Here is a 21,050-nt window from a genome sequence, read left to right on the forward strand (position 1 = left end):
GGTAGTGTCAGATGGGGCAATTCCTGGGCACTCAAGCAATGTACACGCCTTTGGTTCTTTGTTAGACAGGGTTACTCAGTCTTGGAATAAATAACTACTTGCCTATTGCTGGGGTTCATCTCTGGAGTATAGGTTTCATCTCCTTTTCTTTTAGATGAAGATAGGAAGAAAAGTTTGGTTGACAGTTTTGTGTTTTTTTAATCTCCATCTTTCCACTCCAAACTAGTGTCTACATTTGCCAGTCCTTGGGACTGGGGTGCTCAATGTGTGGGTCTTTATGCCAAGGATCGGAGATGGCAGGGCTCAAACTCAGTTTAAGTCTGTTAAAACCAGAGACAGTCCAATATGTTCTAAAAACAATTTGGTCTCTTTTAGGAGGTCAGGTGGTGATTTTCAGACAACAGGACCATGGTGGCTTGCTTAGCCCACCAAGAGGGAGCCAGGAGTCTGCCATTCTAGAGTATATTGTGCTGAATTGTTTCCTTTGTCCTGAGTGCAAGTTTCCTCTTGGAGGTTGTTGTATCTTCCAGGGTCAGAGAGTTTTACCAGTCTGATTGCCCAGAAAATTCATAGATTCCTATGAATTGACTCTCAACCTGGAAAAGGTGCCGTTCTTCTTCAAACTTCAGGTAACGATGCCCATCCCATAAGTCGGATAGGGTCAGCAGAGAATTTCCAGTGTCCTTTCTATTTTTCCAGATTCTGGAACTCTCAGACCATAGGTCAGGACGCCCTGTCTAAAATGTGGAAGCTCCACCTGGTGTTGGTCTTCCCTCAAACTCTGCGGATTCTCAGGATGATTCCAAAGATTCGATGGCCATTTCTACTATTTTGCTGCCAAGATTTCATACTCCAGGAAACTGATATTTTCATTGAAATTCTGGAAGTGGATGGCCTGTAGGTTGAAATGTGGTACCTGTTATCATTTTATGTTGCCAGAGGGAATAATAGGCTCCATATTGTAGAATCGAGAAATAAGGACTATTCCACTTATCACCACAGGTGGCAGCCTTCTTGTACAATTCATCAGGGAAGAATTGGAATTCCTTGTCTCCTTCAGGTTTACATTTTCTTGTATGCCACCAAATGGGTTAGAGAACGATGTGGCATTCAACTCATTGAAAACCCTACATCCTGTGGCAATGGATACTTAATTATCTAGAGAGTATCAGGATTATGTACTTTTTGTTAAAAAAAAAAAAAAAAGATGTCTTCTTTAGGTTTTTTCCCAAGTTCCAACATTCCATGGATTACTTTCCAGGTGAACTGAGAAACTGCTCTTCCTACCTTTCCAGAAGATGAAAGAAAGGAAATATGAAAAGGAATTCAATCTGGTTCTTCCCTTTTGGCCTACCTGGGATGAGTTTGGTCTTTCAAGGGGAATAACCACTTGGTGTTCCAAATAGGTTTAGGGAAGTTTTACGGTATTTGCAAGGGTTAGTTCTCCCTGAACAGTCAAGATGGTTCACTTTGCTTAGCTCTCTGTGGCTTCCTCTGCCTTCAGAGATTACAGCACATTGCACAAAACTAGGGCAGTTCCTTGGGCATATAGGCCAGAAGGTTGGCAAAAGTGGTGTGTAAACATCAGGCTAAGGGTGGCTAACACTTTCATTCACCACTAAAGAATGGACCTGACCTTGCTGCCTTCTGAGGCACTTTTGTTTTTTTTCTGCGGCTATCCTTAGTGTAAATAGGTTTAGACAGCAGGTTGAGTTATTTTGTAAGTCTTTTTTCCCTCCCTTTCTTAAATGGCATTGCTTGTTACATCCCATAGCAGGCTGACATGATGAGGTCCAGGAATGAGAAAAAATGTTTTCATACTTACCGTAATTTGTAATATCAGCCAAGGATTTCCCACCCAGGTTTTCGTCGCAAGGCTTGTAAAGGGAACATTTCCTATGGGAGACAGCCGCACTTTTATAGGCTAGTTAGATGTTGTCCTAGAGGGGACAGAGGGGCAGAGCTGACCCACAGTAGGCTGACATGAGGAGGATCCAGGAAAGGAAAATTACAGTAAGTATGAAAACAATTTTCCCCAATAGTCCTAATGCACCTTCCTCACCCCCCAACTGTCCCTCAACCTACCCTCTAATTGGGCACCCTACTGGGGCCACCATTCCCTAAAGCTAACGGCTGACTATTTTACTGCTTACATCCTTACTCCTCTTACCTTGAGAAAAGAATCAAATGGCACTGGTGCACGATACTATTTTTCCAATTTTTGTAGAGGTTTGGTTTGCAGCCAATGGGTGTCAGACAAAATGACAACGCATCAACGCTATGCCAAGTTCCGTAGTGTTGGAAATGTGCTTTTGTCATATTTCTATCATGACTAATAGTGTGTTTTAGCTGATTATAAGCTGTGCCCGAGAGACTGTTATGTGTAAAATTACGCATAGACTATTGACATTGTTAAAAAAAAAAAAAGTCAGAGCTGTCTAAATAAATCATTAAACAGCCAGATAATGCAGAAGCCACTGTGCTGCTAAACCCCATAGCTGTCTCAAAGTCTGCTATTCTTATGCAATCTGAGGCGGGGTTCCCCTTTGTGATGGACAACAAAGAAAGCAAGGTTTCCAAAGCACAGTTATGGTACTGCACTCTGATTGCACAAGACCGCATATCAGATGTGGTTTGTAACTTTTTTAGGCTACTATGTGGAGAGCACATAAGTGTCAATTACAAGGGATGACACATATTGGTGGTGCATTGGTATGTCTATTAGGCTTGCCTAGAGAATCCTCCAACAAGACAGACTTTATATGGAGTTACGTGTTCAGCAACTGAATCAGACCTGTTCCTTTTCGGTTATTATTGTGCGTTAGTATTCCCCTATAGCAATGCCTGCATTTCCTTGGCACCAACTGAGCTAACAAGATGAGGGATATGTACCTATCAGGAAACAGGGATATTACTTATGATTGCTATACTTTTACTAATACTACTATAATTAAAGGGTATTGTGTATTTTCAGGTATTTTTGCAGATTTTGTCAGATCGTTGCAGTGTTTAACTTCAAGTAGATTTGGTAAGACTATTTAATTTTACAAGATTCCAAAATTCAGTAGAAGGCCAAGTGAAGATGACAGTGCCAGCAAAGAAGCAAGGGGGGTGAGTTAAGTTATGCCTTTTTCTCCACAAATCTCTCTTAATCGCATGGCATTTTAATTTATTTCAGCTGACCTTTTAGTGTTTGTAGTCTACCATAACATACTATGGATTTGTTTTTTAGGGGTAGATAAGACGTTATTGTAGCACCAAATTTGTATACATATACTTTTATTGTTTTTATTGGAAATACATAGAAAAAAATACATGGAAAAATGTATTTCCCCACCAACACAACATTTACATAATTTGCACATCCCCATATAATTACTGCAAAATATATTCAACAATCAATTGCTGATTAAAATGATATCACATTAGTGTAAATTTTATGTAGCATAGCAACAGGTAAAGCTAAAAATGAACATACTCTATGTGTTTTACTTTAGGAGAGATTTAATTCCCTTTCATAGCTACATTTTGATGCATGGGGAAGAAAAACACGGTTTGCATAAATTGTTAGCATAACATTAGGATAAGATTAGGTCACCTTGATGAGGGCACAGATTAGCACAAAGCCAACTTTTTCACAGGATTGCGTTCACTAAAAGTTCAAATGACATTGTGTTCACTTACTTGCATTTGATACTTGCGCAATTGGCAAATGTCATCCAGATCATTCAACTGGGGAGGTATTTTTGTTACATGTTTAAGAAAAAATATATATACTGCATTGTTTTCAGTGGGTCATGAGACCACAGACTTGCATCATGAGAAGTAACAGTAAAAAGTATTAAACTAAAAAAAATTGAAACATGGCCTACATATAGTATATACTGATCAAATAGAACTGATTCCATATACATGTTTACCCCAAAATTACACATAAAAACCGGGCTTTTCTAAACATTTCAACAATATTATGTATCATACATCATACATCATCTACAGGATTATAAAAAAAGAAACAATGGAATGACTGCACATTCCCTTCAAGGAAATCTTTAATCCATTCTTGAGGGAATTTAGGACCATTGCTTTTCATTTAGCTGTGGATTTTGACTAGTAGTTGAGCTTTGCACATACTAAGTGCGGCAAAGGGAATAAAAGGAATCCAATCCCAGGCTTGAGGCTTATATCCTCTCTGGAGACTCCTGGCGGTGGGTAGAAAGTGAAGGTTTGCAGAAGGCCAGTAAAAAACAGGAAAAGTTCCATTTTGGCTAAACTTTCTCCAACACACGCTCTTCTTCCTGGAGGAACAAAGTCAACTCAGTGTGACACAATGTATACTGTTATGCAGTATAGAAATAAAAGAATTATAAATAAATATTTGGGTAGAATGGTGTGGTAGAGGTAAGCCTGATGCCAAGGGAGATGTACTCCCAAAGACCCAACTGTGATGTGCTGGATTCCTAGCAGGTGCTCAAATCACACTGAAAACTACAGAATGGATCATTCTAAGGCAGCTCATGCCCTATGCGTATTTTTTTAATAAACCAGTTGGTTGGTTGAAAGAAAATGCCTCGATTTACTCATCCACACATTCAATGTGGATGAGGGAATCCTCCTGCTGTGATATTGTATTCTGACAGCAGAGAGACTTCCCCACAGTCAGAATACAATGATCAGTGTTGCCAACTATAGGCAGCGGCACTAATCTTTCAGGAAAAACCTGAAAGGCTGGTTGTACACACGTCAAATGATAGATCAACTTAAGAACAGCTAGCCTGCCCATACATGAATTGCAATTCAGGGAGTCCTTGCTGAAAAGACCAAATTTCAATCCATGTATGGCTGTTATTTATTCACACCTTCCTGATGAAGTGGCCATTGTTAGTGACACAAAATATGTTACAATGTATACATGTATTCCTCATGTATTTCTCTAAGCTTTCTTTAACAGTGTTCAATAACAGTTTTTTGGGCTTGTTTACTCACTCATATCCTTCATCAAAATCAATGCGCTTTCCCAGCACAGGATTGTCAGAAAAACCACCCAGACAAGCATTAAAAGTGACCTACTGTATATTGGCGTAGAGACAAAAATTAATTCTGCAGGCCTGACTTTGGGGTTGTTTGACCCCTTCCAAATTGGGTGTACTGCAACCCCACTAGTGTGAGTATTGAAGTGATTGATGGGAAGCAGAAGACTATTTCCCCAAATAAAGTAGTCTCCAGGTAATAAAAAGGGGAAAGGGGAAGGTATGTATGTTCGATTGTCTAGGTACCTTGGGTATAAAATCATATGCAATAAAGGTATATATGAGAATACATCAATTTTATTCAAAAATATAATTTGTTGTTAAAAAGTAAACTGTAGAAAAAACATACAGACAGTAGTGCAAGGCTAATAGCACTTCCAACTAGGTATTAGACAATATCCTATTACTACTTAGTGCACTCAAAACGTAATATAATGAATCCACTTTGTGCGCTTGTTCCTGTACATGTTTCGCGGTAATGACCCGCTTCTGCAGGATAGCTATGTAAATACTAAATTAGCACAATGGTCACCGGGATCAAGAGATTACTCAACCAAATTACTTACCCCGGCGAACACGGGGGACCGTATGTGATAGGAAATTCTGCTAGTGAGAACGGCCGCATAAAATCAACAAATAGGCCAGGGGGAGGTGCCCCGTCATCATGTGGAGGGTGTTCAGATGTATACTGATAATCAGTATGCTCAGATGCTCATACTTCTCAGGATGGTAGGTGGAAAAGTAAACAGGACCCCCAGGTGGACTGGTAATCTCCAATGGGGTAATGTCTTGTTCAGTCCCCAACAGATGGTGTCACATTTACCCCCTGGTTAGGTTAATGCGTGCTTGTTTGGCTGGTGGCCTCTGTACTGCTTGAGGAAGATCCAGTTAAAATCACCAGCCCCTGCATGGGTAGCACTACATATAGACAAACCAAGGGCACTTAGTTAAAGTTGTTTTTTGTTCTTAAGAATGGTTGTAACTTGAGCTGCATCTCTCAATGTGTGACTTAGGGGAATAAAGTATTTTTATCCTGGGATGAATAGGGTTGATCAAAAGACTACCAGGCAACAGAGATAACATGCCTGATACCCCACTTTCCATGAGAGATGATCTCATCACTCTACTTCTGCCCATAAAATAGGTTAGAGGCAAGGTGGATGCAATCCATCTATTATTTTAATTTTTTTTTAAAGATCTTTTTCAAAAACATGCATGCTTGGATTACTCAAGATTGCATGTTTATCAGTGGATAATTGGAAATCTCCAGGGTTAGAGAAAAATAATAATCACCCACAAAAATCCAGAGGGGTTGACTTATTCTTCCTCTGAGAACATAAGGTCACGGGGTGTTTGGAAATGTTATACAGTACCAAAATGCTTCACATTCTTACCGTAACAGTTTTAATAAATTTATGCTTGAGAGCATGTGCTATATTCATATTGCACCAAAGCATTTGTTGACAAGGACATGCTCCTGCATAAATATAATTACAGCACTTAAAGGGGGTACAGCCATCCACAGGAAGAATCTAAGCTGCTTAAATGAATGGCATAAGTATGTGTGGTTTACACTACCTGATCTGAGCTTGGCCTCTGAAGTGTTAACATCCTCTGAGCTCTGTATGCAGCCAAGAAGGGCAGGCATGAACTCTGAGATAAAATGGGGTAGGTAAAGTCTCTGTTTCAAGTAAATATTGCCTAGGCTTACACAGAGTTTGCACCCGTCCTCCATTTCAAGTACTCATTCACCCTACACACATGATTACTGTCCACACAAAGAGCTTGAGGAATGTGAACAATGCACTGCCCTCATACAGATCAGACATAGTTTGTCTCCAAGTGTAATACCGTAGGAAGAGTTTATTATTGCTTTATTGCTTTAAATATGATGTAATAATAATAATGGTGACCTACCTGCAGAAAAGGGCATAAATGCATCTCGTTTTACAAATTTCCCATTAGAGTCCAAAAAATGATTCGGATTAAAGTCATAGGGAGTTTCCCACTGAGTCTTGTCATATAAAACAGATGTGAGGAAAGGAATGACCTCTGTACCCTACAAGGAGAAGCACATTGTACTTAAAGCTGAACTATAAAATATGCAAATGAATGTTGTTCTGTGTTTATTAATACATGATAAATGTATTTGTTAAATGCAAATAGTGTTAGTACCAGAATTTAACTTGGTTTATGCCTCTTGCAGTCTTTGTATAGCAGAGAAGAAGGAGAAGAAAAAGCAGCATAAATGTATGCACTGAAAGGGAGCATACTGATAGGAGAAGAAAGCAGAGTAACAAAGATAACCTCATCACTGTGCTGCTTCTCCATTGCTGTCCAATCACAGACTGGGGCTAGGGGAAGGGGATTGAATGGTGCTGGTAGTCAATCTAACCAGAAGACTTAAGACATCTATTGGCAGAAAATAAATACTGAGGACTGCTCTGGAGTGAAGCAGCCAACGCCTCTTTTTTATTCTATGTTTGAAATTACTATACTTTGCTTTTTTTTTTCTTTTTTTTTACTGAAGTTATGCTTAATAAGAAGCTGGGTTTTGAAGGAATTCACTGTTAGTTACATAACTACCAAGGTAGAACCAAAAGTCCGATGAGAATAATTTTTTGTACATAGTTTAGGCTGCTTACACAGTAATCAATATGTCTGTAGCAAGTAAAGTCTGTACACAATGGTGTAATCATAATAATAACAGCTCTGATCAAAATACTGTTTTAAAAGAAACTCAAAATGAGAGTAAGGCTCCATGTACACGGGACGCTGGAAATGGCCGTTTAGGAGCAGTTGGGCGTTTTTTTTAGAAGCCCCTGAACCCATCTACATTTTATCTTATCTGTCCATGTACACCAGGTCGTTTGCAGTCGTTTGCGGGCAGTTGCGCTCAGGGACTTTTTTTAGAATGCAATTATTTGCGTTCGAACGTGTGTTTCCCGGCGTTTCAAACGCAAAAACGCGATGACCCGCGTTTGGCGTTCGCGTTTTTCCATTTTAAAGGGGAATAATTTTTTTGACCTCTAGGAACGGTTCTAAACGCAAACGCCCGCTAAACGCCCGCTAAACGCGGGTACAAACGCGACCGAACGGATGTTTCAAACGTCCTAAAAATTCCAGCATTCAAAGGGACTTTTAACAATGTCCCGTGTACATGGACCCTAAGACTAAGTGCCGGTTCACACTAGGTCGCTCCGACTTAGGGGGCGACCTGTGAAGTCGCGTGCAGCGCGACTTCGGCGCGACTTGCACGGACTTCATAAAATGAATATCTATGCAAGTCGCCTCCAGGTCGGCCCGAATTAGTACAGGACTCTTTTTCTAAGTCAGAGCGACTTGTGTCGCTCCTATTAGAACGGCTCCTGTACTACACAATGGGAGTGTGACGGACCGCGACTTGTCAGGCTGACAAGTCGCAGTCCAAGTCGGATCAATGTGAATGCGGTCTAAGGACCAGGCTTTTTTATGACACTTGTTGTTTACAAGTTTAACATAGTATTTTTTGCTCAAAAATGACTTAGAACCCCCAAACATTATATATTGTTTTAGCAGAGACCCTAGAGAATAAAATGGTGGTTGTTGCAATATTTTTTGTCACACTGTATTTGCTCAGCGGTCTTGCAAACACAATTTTTTGGGGAAAAATACACTTTCATGAATAAAAAAAAAAAAAACAAAACAATAAAATTTAGCCTAATTTTTTTTGTATAATGTGAAAGAGGGTGTTATGCTGAGTAATTAGATACCTAACATGTCATGCTTCAAAATTGTGCACACTCGTGGAATGGGGACAAACTCTAATACTTAAAAATCCATAGGCGACGCTTTAAACATTTTTACAGGTTACCTGTTTAAAGTTACAAAGGACGTCTAGTGCAAGAATTATTGCTCTCGCTCCAACAATCCCAGCGATACCTTACAAGTGTGGTTTGAATACTGTTTACATATGTGGATGCAACTTACGTATGCCTTTGCTTCTGCGCGCGAGCTCGGAGGGTTGGGGCGTTTTACTTTTTTTTTTTTCTTATTCATTTTACTTTTTATTTTTTACTGTCCCTTTTAAATTAATATATATATATATATATATATATACATATATATATAAAAAAATACAATAGGCGGTCCGGAAATGGTTAAAAATACTAGTTGTCTTTCTGTCATGTAGCTAAGGCTTCAGCACTTTCTGAGTCACTGATCCAGAAGTAGGCAGATGAGGAGTTTTGACATTGTTCTTTATTTGAAAGCAGTGAGGAGAGAGAGCCATGCAATTAGTATTTTCCGAAGGAGTCAGAAGTGGCACCCCCTATGTTTTTCTCAGTACAGGGTTAAAGGATATTATCAAATGCACATTTTTAGGAAAAAAATACACCAAAATACATTTTTGTACAAACAAATTATTCTTACAAATAATGCAATGTGCAAAAATACACATATCATGCATTTATATAATCAATATAATAAATTACAACCATGATGTGTGATCAATACTCCCCAAAAATGGTGTAAAACATCCCAACAAAACAATGTAAAGGGTTTGTAATCTTCTCAATATTTTCATGCTGTGTGCTTACTCCACCACTGTGAATGATCAAGCCTATTACCAAAAGGTATAGACCTCAATTCTACTGAGATCACTTGTGCTCTTACATATGCAGCATCTCCAGAGTAATGCAGGTGTCAGGACCTGGATCTGTACCTGCAACCTCTGCCCTGTCTGGCAGTATCTCTTCTTACTAAGCCACCTGAGAAGCTGGACAGTGCCCTGACTGATTCCTTAGACAACCTTGCCTAATGTTTTGTTTCTCTTGAAACTTTAACCCTTTGCGTCTCCCATGAGCTTCCTATTTAAGCCATGCCTTTGCACTTCTGTTTACCCAGATCATTGTGCTCTCTCCAGTCAATATATCATTCTTGTCACTGCTGCTGCCATCCGTATCTTTGCTACATTCATTACCGACGTTTGGCTTGTTCCTTGACAATGCTTTCGCTTTATCCCAACCTACAACTACTTGTTACCAACCTTTGGTTTGTTCCTCAACTACACTTTTTCTTGATCCCAACCTGTAACCACTTGTTACCAACCTTTGGCTTGCTTACTGAGTGCACTTTTGCTAGAGCCCTACCTGCTATATCTGCTAATGGACCACAACTTGCTCATCTACTGTTGGGGTAATTCTGAGGACCACAACCTGGTACTAACAAGCAGCAAAACCCATCTCCACCATCATGAGCTCTGGTGAATACTAGTTAGTGATTAGACCATGCACCTTGGGTGAACCAGTGTCATCCGCCAGGGTGACCTGCTTGTATTCCTATCCTGATGATCGCTGGGAGCCTCTCTACTGCTATAGCTACTAGTCCCTGAGTTGACTCCTGACCATGACATCAGGATAACATCAACCAATGAACCTTTTTTCTCCAGCAGCTCACAAAGCATGTATCATCATAGAACGCAGAAGCCAAAGAAGAAGGCTCTATATAGTTTAAATAGTTACAAACTTCAAAATGTATTAAAAAGAATAACACTCACAACCATCTGTAGGGACAGGCAGGGCATACCGTGCTGATATCATCACATCCGCCTTGGCTGGACTGAGCTGTCGGGGGCTTCAATGTTTGTTCCTAAAGATGCTTGTGAGTGTCATTCTTTTTAATAGATTTGCAAGTTTTTAACTATTTACACAATATGAGACTATGAGGATACATGCTTTGTGAGTTGCTGGAAAGAAAAGGTTCATTGGTTAATAGAGTTGAAGAGTCAGAAGGTTTTTATCTTAATGCATTCTATGCATTAACATAAAAAAACCTCCTGGGTGTAGCAGCCTCCCCAGCACCCCCTTATACTTAACTCAGTAGAAGGGGGTTTGCCTGAGACACAGCCGTGGCACCATTGGCGCCCGCGGCTGTCAAAGTCAGTTAGCCAATCAGGAGAGAGAGGGGCGGGGCCAAACCCCAGCTCTGTGTCTGAATGGATACATGGAGCTGCAGCTCAGCTCGGTGGCCCCCATAGCAAGCTGCTTGCTGTGGGGGCACTCAACAGGAACAGCAATGAGGGTCCCCAGAAGAGGAGGATCCAGGCTGCTCTGTGCAAAACTAACTGCACAGAGGAGGTAAGTATAACATTGTTATACATACATGTTTGTTATTTATTTTTTATTTTTTTTTAAACAAGACTTTCCAGTCACTATCATGTTCTGCATTACTCTGTAGGTACCCCATACGTGTTAGGAGCACAAGTGACCTTGATTCATAGTGGTGGAGTAAGCACACAGCACGGGATATTAAAGTGATACTAAACACACTGTTTAATTTATATTGACCCTTCTCTTTCTGTAAATTGATCATGTCACTGTAATTATTTGAATTAAAAAAAAATCGAAGTTGCTTTTTTCCTAATCAATATACAGCGGTCACATGATCCAGTTTTTTCCCAGCCTGTCTGCAAGGGCAACTTCTAGTCCTCAGCTACTGGTCACATGTTAAAAAACAAAACAAAAAAAAAAAACAGCCTTTAGAATTTAGAGTAAATAGAAATAATTGATATCAAAAAGCTGATTTAAATTTTCATACAAATAAATATTTGAAAATAAATCTTTATTATTTTGTTGGCAATAACTTGGTGTGAGTGGATTTATGTCACTCACAGGCTCCCCTCCAGCCCGTGTCTTAGAATAACAGGAAGGTGAAGCCTCTATCAATCAAGATGTAATATCCCACCCCCATTGTGTTTAGCTGGTTAGTGGGCATGAAGGAGGAGGGAGGTAGTGGGCTGTCATTTACCACTGTGTATAAGCCCACATGTGTACAAGCCCACATCTGAAAACCGAGTGTGTGCAGTAGCTGCCAACATTGCTCTGCAAAATCCCCAGTTGCATTGGGACATGGACTGAAGGGGGAGATACAGAGCAGCAGGATCAACCAGTTTTTTTGCAGAATACAGAAAAAAAATCCCATAGTGACTGAGTGAGTATGAACAGCATGTAATAGAGCATTTATTGATAGTTTTTAATGATGTGTGTTTAATGACACTTTAGATGAATGCTGAGAAGATTTTTCACCCTTCAACATTCTTAGTTACACTTCACCATTTTTTGGGAAATTTGGACTTTATTTAATCACTATTGATCACCAATCATGGTTGTAATTTATAATATTGAATATATAAATGCATGATATATGCATTTTTGCACATAGTTTATATCTAGATTTTATGCTATGCTCTTCCTGTTTATAAGGTTTTTAATTTCTTACACCAAGCACAGAATATGGAGTTTGCTAGTTAACCACTTAAGGACCGGAAGGTTTTACCCCCTTAATGACTAGGCCATTTTTTGCGATACGGCACTGCGTTACTTTAACTGACAATTGCGCGGTCGTGCGACGTTGTACCCAAATAAAATCAATGTTCTTTTTTCCCACAAATAGAGCTTTCTTTTGGTGGTATTTAATCACCTCTGCAATTTTTATTTTTTGCGCTATAAACAAAAAAAAGAGCGACAATTCTGAAAAAAAAAAACAATATTTTTTACTTTCTGCTATAAAACATTCCCAATAAAAAAATAAATAAATAAAAAATCAAATGTTTTCATCATTTCAGGTCAATATGTATTCTGCTACATATTTTTGGTAAACAAAAAATCCCAATATGTCTATATCGGTTAGGGGGGCATGGCCGAGCAGGGCATGTGAGCAGAGCGGTCTCATGGAGCTCCCGTGTATTATCCTAGAAACTATCCTTTCCCCGCCTAGAATAGGCCCTGACCTCGGTACCGACAGCTGCAGTTAAAGAGGTTGTAAACCGAGAAAAAATTTTTTTCTCTTCTTTACATCCTGAAAGAGAAACCCATAATGAGCTAGTATGCATCGCATAGTAGCTCATTATGAAATACTTACCTTAGAACGAGCCCCCGCCGTGCCGTCCGCTTACCTGTATGACGGGCGACATGTATAGTCGCCCGTCTTCCGGGATCGCGGCATCCGGCCATCTGATTGGCCGGAGCCGCGGTGACGTCACTCCCGCGCACGCGCGCGGGAGCCGACGGTCACGGCACGGGGCTCTGAAGGAACGGCACGATCTGCCGTTCCTTCAGAGCGCATGCGCCAGTGACGTCACTGGCTGCATTAAAGGTAAATATCTCCTAAACGGTGCATGTTTAGGAGATATTTACAGTACCTATAGGTAAGCCTTAATATAGGCTTACCTATAGGTACAACTTCCTGAGGAGGGTTTACTTCCTCTTTAACTCTCCTGAGCACAGGGATACATCGGGCTCCCTGTACCTGAGCTGCTTTCATGCGGGGAGGAGAGAATAAGGAAGGCACAATTGCTTTAACTGACCAACGTGGCGCCGGAAATCCTCAGCGCAGCACGAGGGGCACGAAGAAATCCAAGGACACAGGGACCAAAAGTAAAATCCACCTTCCTTCAGGTAAGGCAAATGCTGGGGATATCCTTTTTTACACCAAAACACTGAATGAGCTGCAGGGAGAAATAGAAGGAGAATGCTGTAACTGGATGAATATTACTGCTGAGCCTGATCCTATACAGGGCCTGGGGGCTGATGCCATGTCATTATCAGACTCGGACCAGCAAGCAAACATAGAAGAAATGCAGGAGGGGCGGCTCAACCAACATTTAGTCAGATCCTGCAAGCAGTGCATAAATATACAGCATCTGTCAATACTGTGAAGGACCGTTTAGGGCAGGGGTCCTCAAACTACGGCCCGTGGGTCGCATGTGGCCAGCCAGGGCCCTAAACCCGGCCGTCGGCCTGGATGTATCATTCATGTTTTTTTTTTTTCTTTAATCACCTAATTAGAGCCAGATGCTCTAATAGGCTTCAGAAAGGGTGGACCCGGGGCGCAGAGCACTGCGCCCTAGCCCATCCATTTGCGTGACAATAGCGAATGAAAATTCGCTATTGTCATACGGATCCTCCTCCTGGCCAATCAGTAAGCGGGTCCGAGACCCGCTTCCTGATTGGCCAAAAGGCGAGCTCATGCCATTGGTCGAAGAGGAGGCGGGAGGACTCGAGGAGATGCCGGGGGACTGAGGAGAAGCCGCCGCTACAGGTAAGTGCACTGACTGGTCTCTCTGCATTGAAGGGGGCACGACACAATGGTCTCTGCATTCAAGGGGGCACGATGGTCTCTGCATTGAAGGGGGCATGATGATCTCTGCATTGAAAGGGGGAAGGCTGGTCTCTGCATTGAAGGGGGGCACGCTGGTCTCTGCATTGAAAGAGGGCACGCTGGTCTCTGCATTGAAAGGGGGCACGCTGGTCTCTGCATTGAAAGGGGGCACAATGGTCTCTGAATTTAAAGGGGGGCACAATGGTCTCTGCATTGAAAGGGGGCACGCGACAAGATTTACAAGGTGAAAGAACCACAGCTGCAGAGAGTCGCATTAGCGACATAGAAGACAAGACACCAGCTCTGATGAATGAATCCCGTTCTACTGCTCTTTTAGCACATGAAAACAAAAATAAAACTGACGATATTGAAAACAGATTGCGACGAAATAATGTACATATCATGGGATTTCCAGAAAAAGTGGAGGGTAGAGACCCTACAGAATTTGTGGAATTGTGGCTACGTGACACATTTGGAAAAGATGCATTCTCTCCCATCTTTGCGGTGGAATGGGCTCATCGGGTCCCCACTAGAGCTTTACCGGGTAATGCACCCAGACCCATGTTGGCACGTATCCTTCATTATCGGGATAGGGAAAAGGTATTACGTTTAGCCAGAGAGAGGCCTGATATCCGGTTCAATGGAGCCAAGGTGTCATTTTATCCTGATTTTCAGCAGAGGTGCAAAGACAAGGTTCCAAATTTATGGATGTCAAGCAAAGGCTGCGTTGACTGGGATTGATCTATGCTATGCTGTATTTAGCCCGCCTGAGAGTCATGGCAGGGTGCACTTTCTTCGCTACGGCTGCTGGGGCGGCGAATTAGCTGGACGTTCATGAGCCCTCTCTCCAGCAATGCCATAGGGATGACCTGGAAGCCAGAGAGTGGATTCCGTGCCTCTCAACCTGCGGTGGCAGCTCCTGACCAACCGCCTAGGCAGATCCAGGTATCTACCCCGGCCGGGGACAACAAACTTTATGTCCCAGAACTTGCTATGCTCCCTGTAAAGTACACCCTTAATGGCTATATTTGATTACTCCCAACTCTGCATGTGCCTTCCGGTGGATGACCGAGTGGGGTACACTCCAGGAGATGTGCGCAGGTGGACCACGATATAGTTTCACTTTTGTTTGGATGAGTTTGGGTACTTACTCGACTGTTGGTTTGGGTTAAGGCACCATTTTGTCTTTCTACACTTTGTTCTACTCTTTTACTAATTCTTGTTCTGAGATGTCACACGTCTTTTTCATCACTCAAGTGCATTATCTGGGGCTGCCTATTTCAGAAGATTGTTTGCAGTACAGCTTATGGGACAAATATGGTCACAATACCAATTTAATTTGTCAAGATATTATTACAGGTTTCCATATGGCTGAAGTTCCTGTGGTCTTGTTAGGGGACTGTTTGGGGATTAGGGGATTGTCGGACTGCAAGAGATGCACCTTAGGAGAGAATACTTAAGTTTCCTGGGTTATTCCTGGGTGGGCTGGGCGTATCATTCAACTCACACCTCCTATTCTAGAGGGGTGAGTGTTTTGGTGCACAGGTCACTTGCCTTCCAGGAATTCCATTCACAGGTTGATCCTGAGGGGTGCTATGTGTTTATATACTGTAAACTGTTTACTGTCACTTGTGTGTTGGCGGTGGTGTATATTCCTCCTCCGTTCTCCTCCATGGTGCTGTGGGAATTGGTCTCCTTCACACTCAACAAACCTGATGCCCTGGTTTATGAGATAGGAGACTTCAATGGCATACTAAATTCTAGAATGGATAAACACCCTCCCTCACTTCTGCCGACCTTATCCAGAGGCACAGCTCTCTCCCGCTTTATTGCAGAGTTGGGCTGGGTAGATATGTGGCATATGAAATATCCCAATACAATTCAATTCTCCTGTTTTTCTAAAACTCATTCCTCTCTGTCACGCATAGAGCTTTGTGTGGGAACTGGGCCTGCCTTCTCCTTGGTGAACCAGATAGAATATGCGAAGAGAGGAGTGTCTGATCACTCCCTATTGGTGGTGTGGATCACTGTAAGACCACTGGTCAACCTTGTAAGAGCCCCATGGCGATTAAACACCTTTTGGCTGAAACTGATTCCTGCAGACAACGCTATCCAAACCCAAACTGAACTTTTCTTTGATAATAACAATATGTATGATATCCTAATTTGGTGGGATGCCTTCAAGTGTTTCCTGATTTCTCAAATAAAATATATTCAGTCAAATACGAAAGCCCAGGAGGAACGGATGGTCCAACAAGCCCATAAGTCGGAGGAGGAGTATATAGCTAAGCCTACAGAAAGTTAAAGAGCCTCCTGGCTATTGGTACAGGATGCTCTGAGCAAAGTAATTCATTTGAAAGAGGAGAGGAGGCCTTTTTTTTCGATGGTGACTTTTTATGAAGAGGGGGAACAGACTGGTCGACTCCTAACGAAAATTGTTAATGTACGCCCCTCAGTCCCCACTTTTGTGGCTCTTTCCCTATCAGATGGCCATTTGGTCAACACACAGGATGGCGTTATGGCTAAACTGGTTAGATTCTATACCAATTTATATACATCCAAGGTGTCGTATACACCTGAGGACTTGTACCACTATTTGAAACTGATACCCTTACCCTGGCTCACGAGGCACAACGACTCAGTCTGAAAGCCCTTCTCACTCTAGAAGAATTGTGGGCGGCAGTTGGTCTGTTTCCTAACTCCAAGGCCCCTGGAGATGACGGCCTACTGATGGAGATCTACCAGTATTACTCCGTTGCATTATTACCCAGGTTATTAGAGGTCTTCAGTAAGGCTAGACTTAAAAAACATCTACCTACCTCCATGACAAGGGCTAGTATTGTGCTGCTTCTTAAGCCAGACAAACTGGCCATGGAGCCCAATTCTTATAGACCCATATCTTTTCTTCAGGCCCACATAAAAATTCTGGTGAAGGTGCTGGCTAGGAGAGTGAACATGGTCATAGCTAGCATAATTCATGAGGATCAGGCTGGCTTTATGCCAAATAAATCCACAGCTATTAATCTGAGGAGGCTGTATGTTAATATACAAACTCCAGCAGAAAATATGGAGCGATAGAGCAATGCTGTCCCTGGATGTCAATATGGCGTTTGACAGCGTTGAGTGGGGATACTTGTGGGCTGTGCTGGAGAAGTTCAGGCTGGGTCCTAGTTTTATTACTTGGATACATTTGCTATACTTTCAGCCACAGGCGTCCATTAGAGAGGGAGGGAAAATGTCGGCCAGTTTCCAGTTAGGGAGGGGCACAAGGCAGGGCTGCCACCTCTCCCCGTTCTTGTTTGCCATGGAACTTGAGCCATTAGCAGCAAGCATTAGGGCTCAAGCTTCCAAAGTGGGATTTAGATATGGTAACCTACAGGGAAAGATCCTACTTTATGCAGACGACATGCTACTATTGTTGTTAGGGCACACTGACGCCTCACTAAGAGCAGTCATGTCCACTATTGCAGACTTTGGAAGGTTTTCTGGGCTCACGATTAACTGGTCCAAATCTGCCCTCTTGCCATTGGATCAGGGTGCTCATCCTCAAGTAGAAACCTATTGCCCTGTCCCTGTAGTGACATCATTCAAATACTTGGGTGTAATAATATCTCCATAACCATTTGAATTTTGCCATCTAAATATACACTCATTACTGGTGAAATTCAGAGATAAAGCCAAAATATGGAACAAAATGTGGCTATCGGTAGCTGGAAGAGTGAATCTAATTAAAATTATTCTGATGCCATAACTACTATATTAACTTCATAACTCCCTGGTAGTAATCCCACTGAAAATATTTCAGATTGTTAACTCAATATATAGGTCCATACTGTGGAAAGGTGGCACAGCCAGGATTAAACTGGAACAGTTGCCGAGGCCAAAGGATTTGGGTGGGTTAGCTCTCCAGAGCCTGTGTTTGTACTATGTAGCAGCCCAGCTCCAGCATATGGTGGATGGATTGGGTGGATCTACCTATGACTCAGCATTAAATATTATGCTACAATTTAGTGGGGCTCGCACGCTAGCAGAGGGGCTGAAGGCACAGCTTTTCTCTAAACCCAATAAGCAATGCCCAACCTATAGACTTCTGCAAAAAATATGGGAGAAAGACAAACAATTACAAAAAGTAACAGGTTATACCACCTATAGCACAATATGGGATAACCATACTTACCCTGAACTTCTTAAATTACAACATGCTATCAGATGGCGCACCCTGGGAGTGACACATCTCAAACATATTTTTGATAATATGTGGTGTTTTATTATCCTTTAACATGTTCATGGGTATACCAAATTTAGCTTGTAATTGTGTATTCTACTATCTGCGCTGCAACATGCTTTAATGGCCCAGAAATCAATGGAACATATGGGGCTCTCACCTGCTCCGGTCTTCTCTCTTATGTAACAATTTGGTTCCACTAGGGGCTTTATATCTCGCTGTTATGCCACCCTAATGGGAGTGTATTTGGAGAAGTTCCCTAGTATGGCATGTGATAAATGGGAGAAGGATATTGATGAGATATCGGGAGAACAATGGGAAGAAGCACTATAATCCATTAGGTCATGTTCACTGAATGTTTCACAACGAGTGCTACAGCTGTATTACTTTTGAAACCTATTAGGTAGATGTGAGAGAGATGTGGGGGATCTGATTCATTTGCTGTGGAGATGTCCGAAGCTTCACCGTTATTGGAACACCGTAGTTACTACAATTAATACAGCACTACAGATAGCTGTCCCAATGCATCCTAAACAATGCGTATTAGGCGTACTTGATACCACTATCCAAGATACATTTTTTTTTTTTTTGAAAATTAGTTTTTATTGAAATTTTGCACATAAAAACAGACAAGACAATGCCACGCAGGGCAACAAGCACAAACAGTGACAACAGGTCAAACCCCCCCATACCTCCCCCCACCCAGCCCCCCACTCCAGGCTCCACCCAGCACGTTCAGCGCAAAAACAAAGCTTCCATCAGTAATAAAGTCTGCTCCAGCTATCAAGGAGCAAGGTCATAGAACATACAGATTAGTCCAGCACAGAAACCATAATCAGCAACCCCATGCCTTATTCAAAAAATAGAGAGACTTCTACATATGCAGCAAGTACACAATGAATATGAGAATGTCACCAACTGGCATGACCACCCCCCCCCCCCCCCAGACAACCCTGAACAGCAGCACACAGAACACTAAAGCTGAGCAACGGAGGTCGAGGCCGGGGAGTCTATCCATGTTTTCCACACTTTATCAAACTTGCGGGGGCATCCCCTACTGAAATACGTAGCCTTATAGAGCGGAGTCACTTTATTAACTAAGCCCTTCCAAAAGAGGATCGTGGGAGCTAAGGGACTTTTCCAGTGTAAGAGCAGGGCCCTGCGAGCATAGAAAAGAAGTAAACTGACCAGAGTACGAACTGCCCTCGCGGGGGCCAAGCCATCCACCAACCCCAAGAGACAGACCTCCACGGAGCTGGGGACCGGAATCTTAACCACCTCCACAATGCAAGCTAAGACGGATGCCCAATAGTCCTTGACCACCGGGCACCCCCAAAAGATGTGGCTGAAGTCCGCCGGAGAATGCTAACAACGCCAGCACTCCGCCGAGGCCGTCTGATAAATACGTGCCAGCCTCGCCGGCGTGTAATAAATCCGATGCAGAAATTTAAAGTGAATCAGGCGGTCCCTCGCAGAGACTAGGTAGGCGAAGGGTGAACTCCACATATCATCCCAGTCATCACCATCCAGGTCAGGCACCTCCTCTACCCAGCGTTCCCGACACCTACGTTAAGCAGGTGGAGTGGTAGCAAACAATTCCTTGTACAATTCCGAGAGGGGCTTCCGCATATCCGCCGCCTGTATCGCCGTTTCAAGAGCTGAAGCTTTAATCACAACTCGGGAGGAACCGAACTGTGCCACAAATGCATGGCGAACTTGAAGATAGCAAAAAAAATACCTATTTGGAAGATCATAACGCGCCTTCAGGGCATCAAAGGTGCACAGCTCCCCACCAGAGACAATATCCCCCAGCAACTTCACCCCCTTAACGGCCCAGAGGGCAGGATCAGGGATCGAGGCAAAATGAGGAAACTTGGGGTTCCACCACAATGGGGAGGCCGGGGAAACACCAGTTGCTCCTGGTTCCACCAGCACCTGCATCTGTTCCCAGGTTTTGATGGTGGAACGCATCGTTCCCGTCAGCTCAAATTTAGCCCTGGACCCCCGATGCAATAAAAGTCGAAGACTCTCGTAGGAGCCCAAAACAGCCACCTCCAGCACCGTGGCAGAGTCCCCATCGTCCCCCGTAAGCCAGCGCCGTGCCACCACTCCTTGCCCGGCCAGGAAATATTTATAAAGATCAGGTAAAGCCAGTCCCCCCTGACCCCAGGGCTCCTGTAACACCTGCATACCAATTCTAGGAGGAGAGGTACCCCAGATAAAAGAACCTATCAGGCCATGAACGCGGCGGAAGAAAGAACGCGGGACCCACACCGGAGAATTTCTAAGGAAATACAGAAAGACAGGGAGGAGTTTCATCTTCACCAAATTAATGCGCCCCAGAACCGACAAAGGTAAGTCGCGCCACACCTCCGCCCTGCGTTTAAAGACCTCCAGCAATGGGTGAAGATTCAGATTGAGATAGTCCGCCACCCTCGCCGACACCCTGACTCCCAGGTAGGTGAACTCAGTCCCCCATTTCAATGGCAACGCTCCATCAGCTGCAGCAATGGCACCAGGATCAATAGGGAGCATGGTGGATTTATCCCAATTAACCCTTAGGCCGGAAAACTTTGCAAAAGTGTCCAGGATAATGAATACCGCCCGCAGGGAAGCATTGGGATCCTTCAAAAATAAAAGCATATCATCCGCATAAA

The 21,050-nt window shown here is 42.7% G+C and overlaps 2 protein-coding genes across 2 annotated transcripts in view; both read right to left on the bottom strand.

Moving 5' to 3' along the window:
* The window catches only part of LOC309558636 (uncharacterized protein), a 526,969-nt gene that overhangs the window by 213,633 nt on the left and 292,286 nt on the right, over positions 1–21,050 (bottom strand). The gene's annotated exons all lie outside the window — the stretch shown is intronic.
* Positions 4,038–21,050, bottom strand: part of LOC309558803 (cytochrome P450 2K1-like) — a 112,723-nt gene continuing 95,710 nt past the window's right edge. Inside the window, exons 8-9 of the mRNA XM_082261864.1 lie at positions 6,948–7,089; positions 4,038–4,298 (exon numbers count right to left, since the gene is read on the bottom strand). Of these exons, the coding sequence (XP_082117990.1) occupies positions 4,111–4,298; positions 6,948–7,089 (330 nt within the window). The 3' untranslated portion in view covers positions 4,038–4,110. The remainder of the gene's footprint in view (positions 4,299–6,947; positions 7,090–21,050) is intronic.

This window comes from Pelophylax lessonae (genome assembly GCF_965119305.1).
Source record: "Pelophylax lessonae genome assembly, chromosome: 6".
NCBI classification, from domain to species: Eukaryota; Metazoa; Chordata; class Amphibia; order Anura; family Ranidae; genus Pelophylax; species Pelophylax lessonae.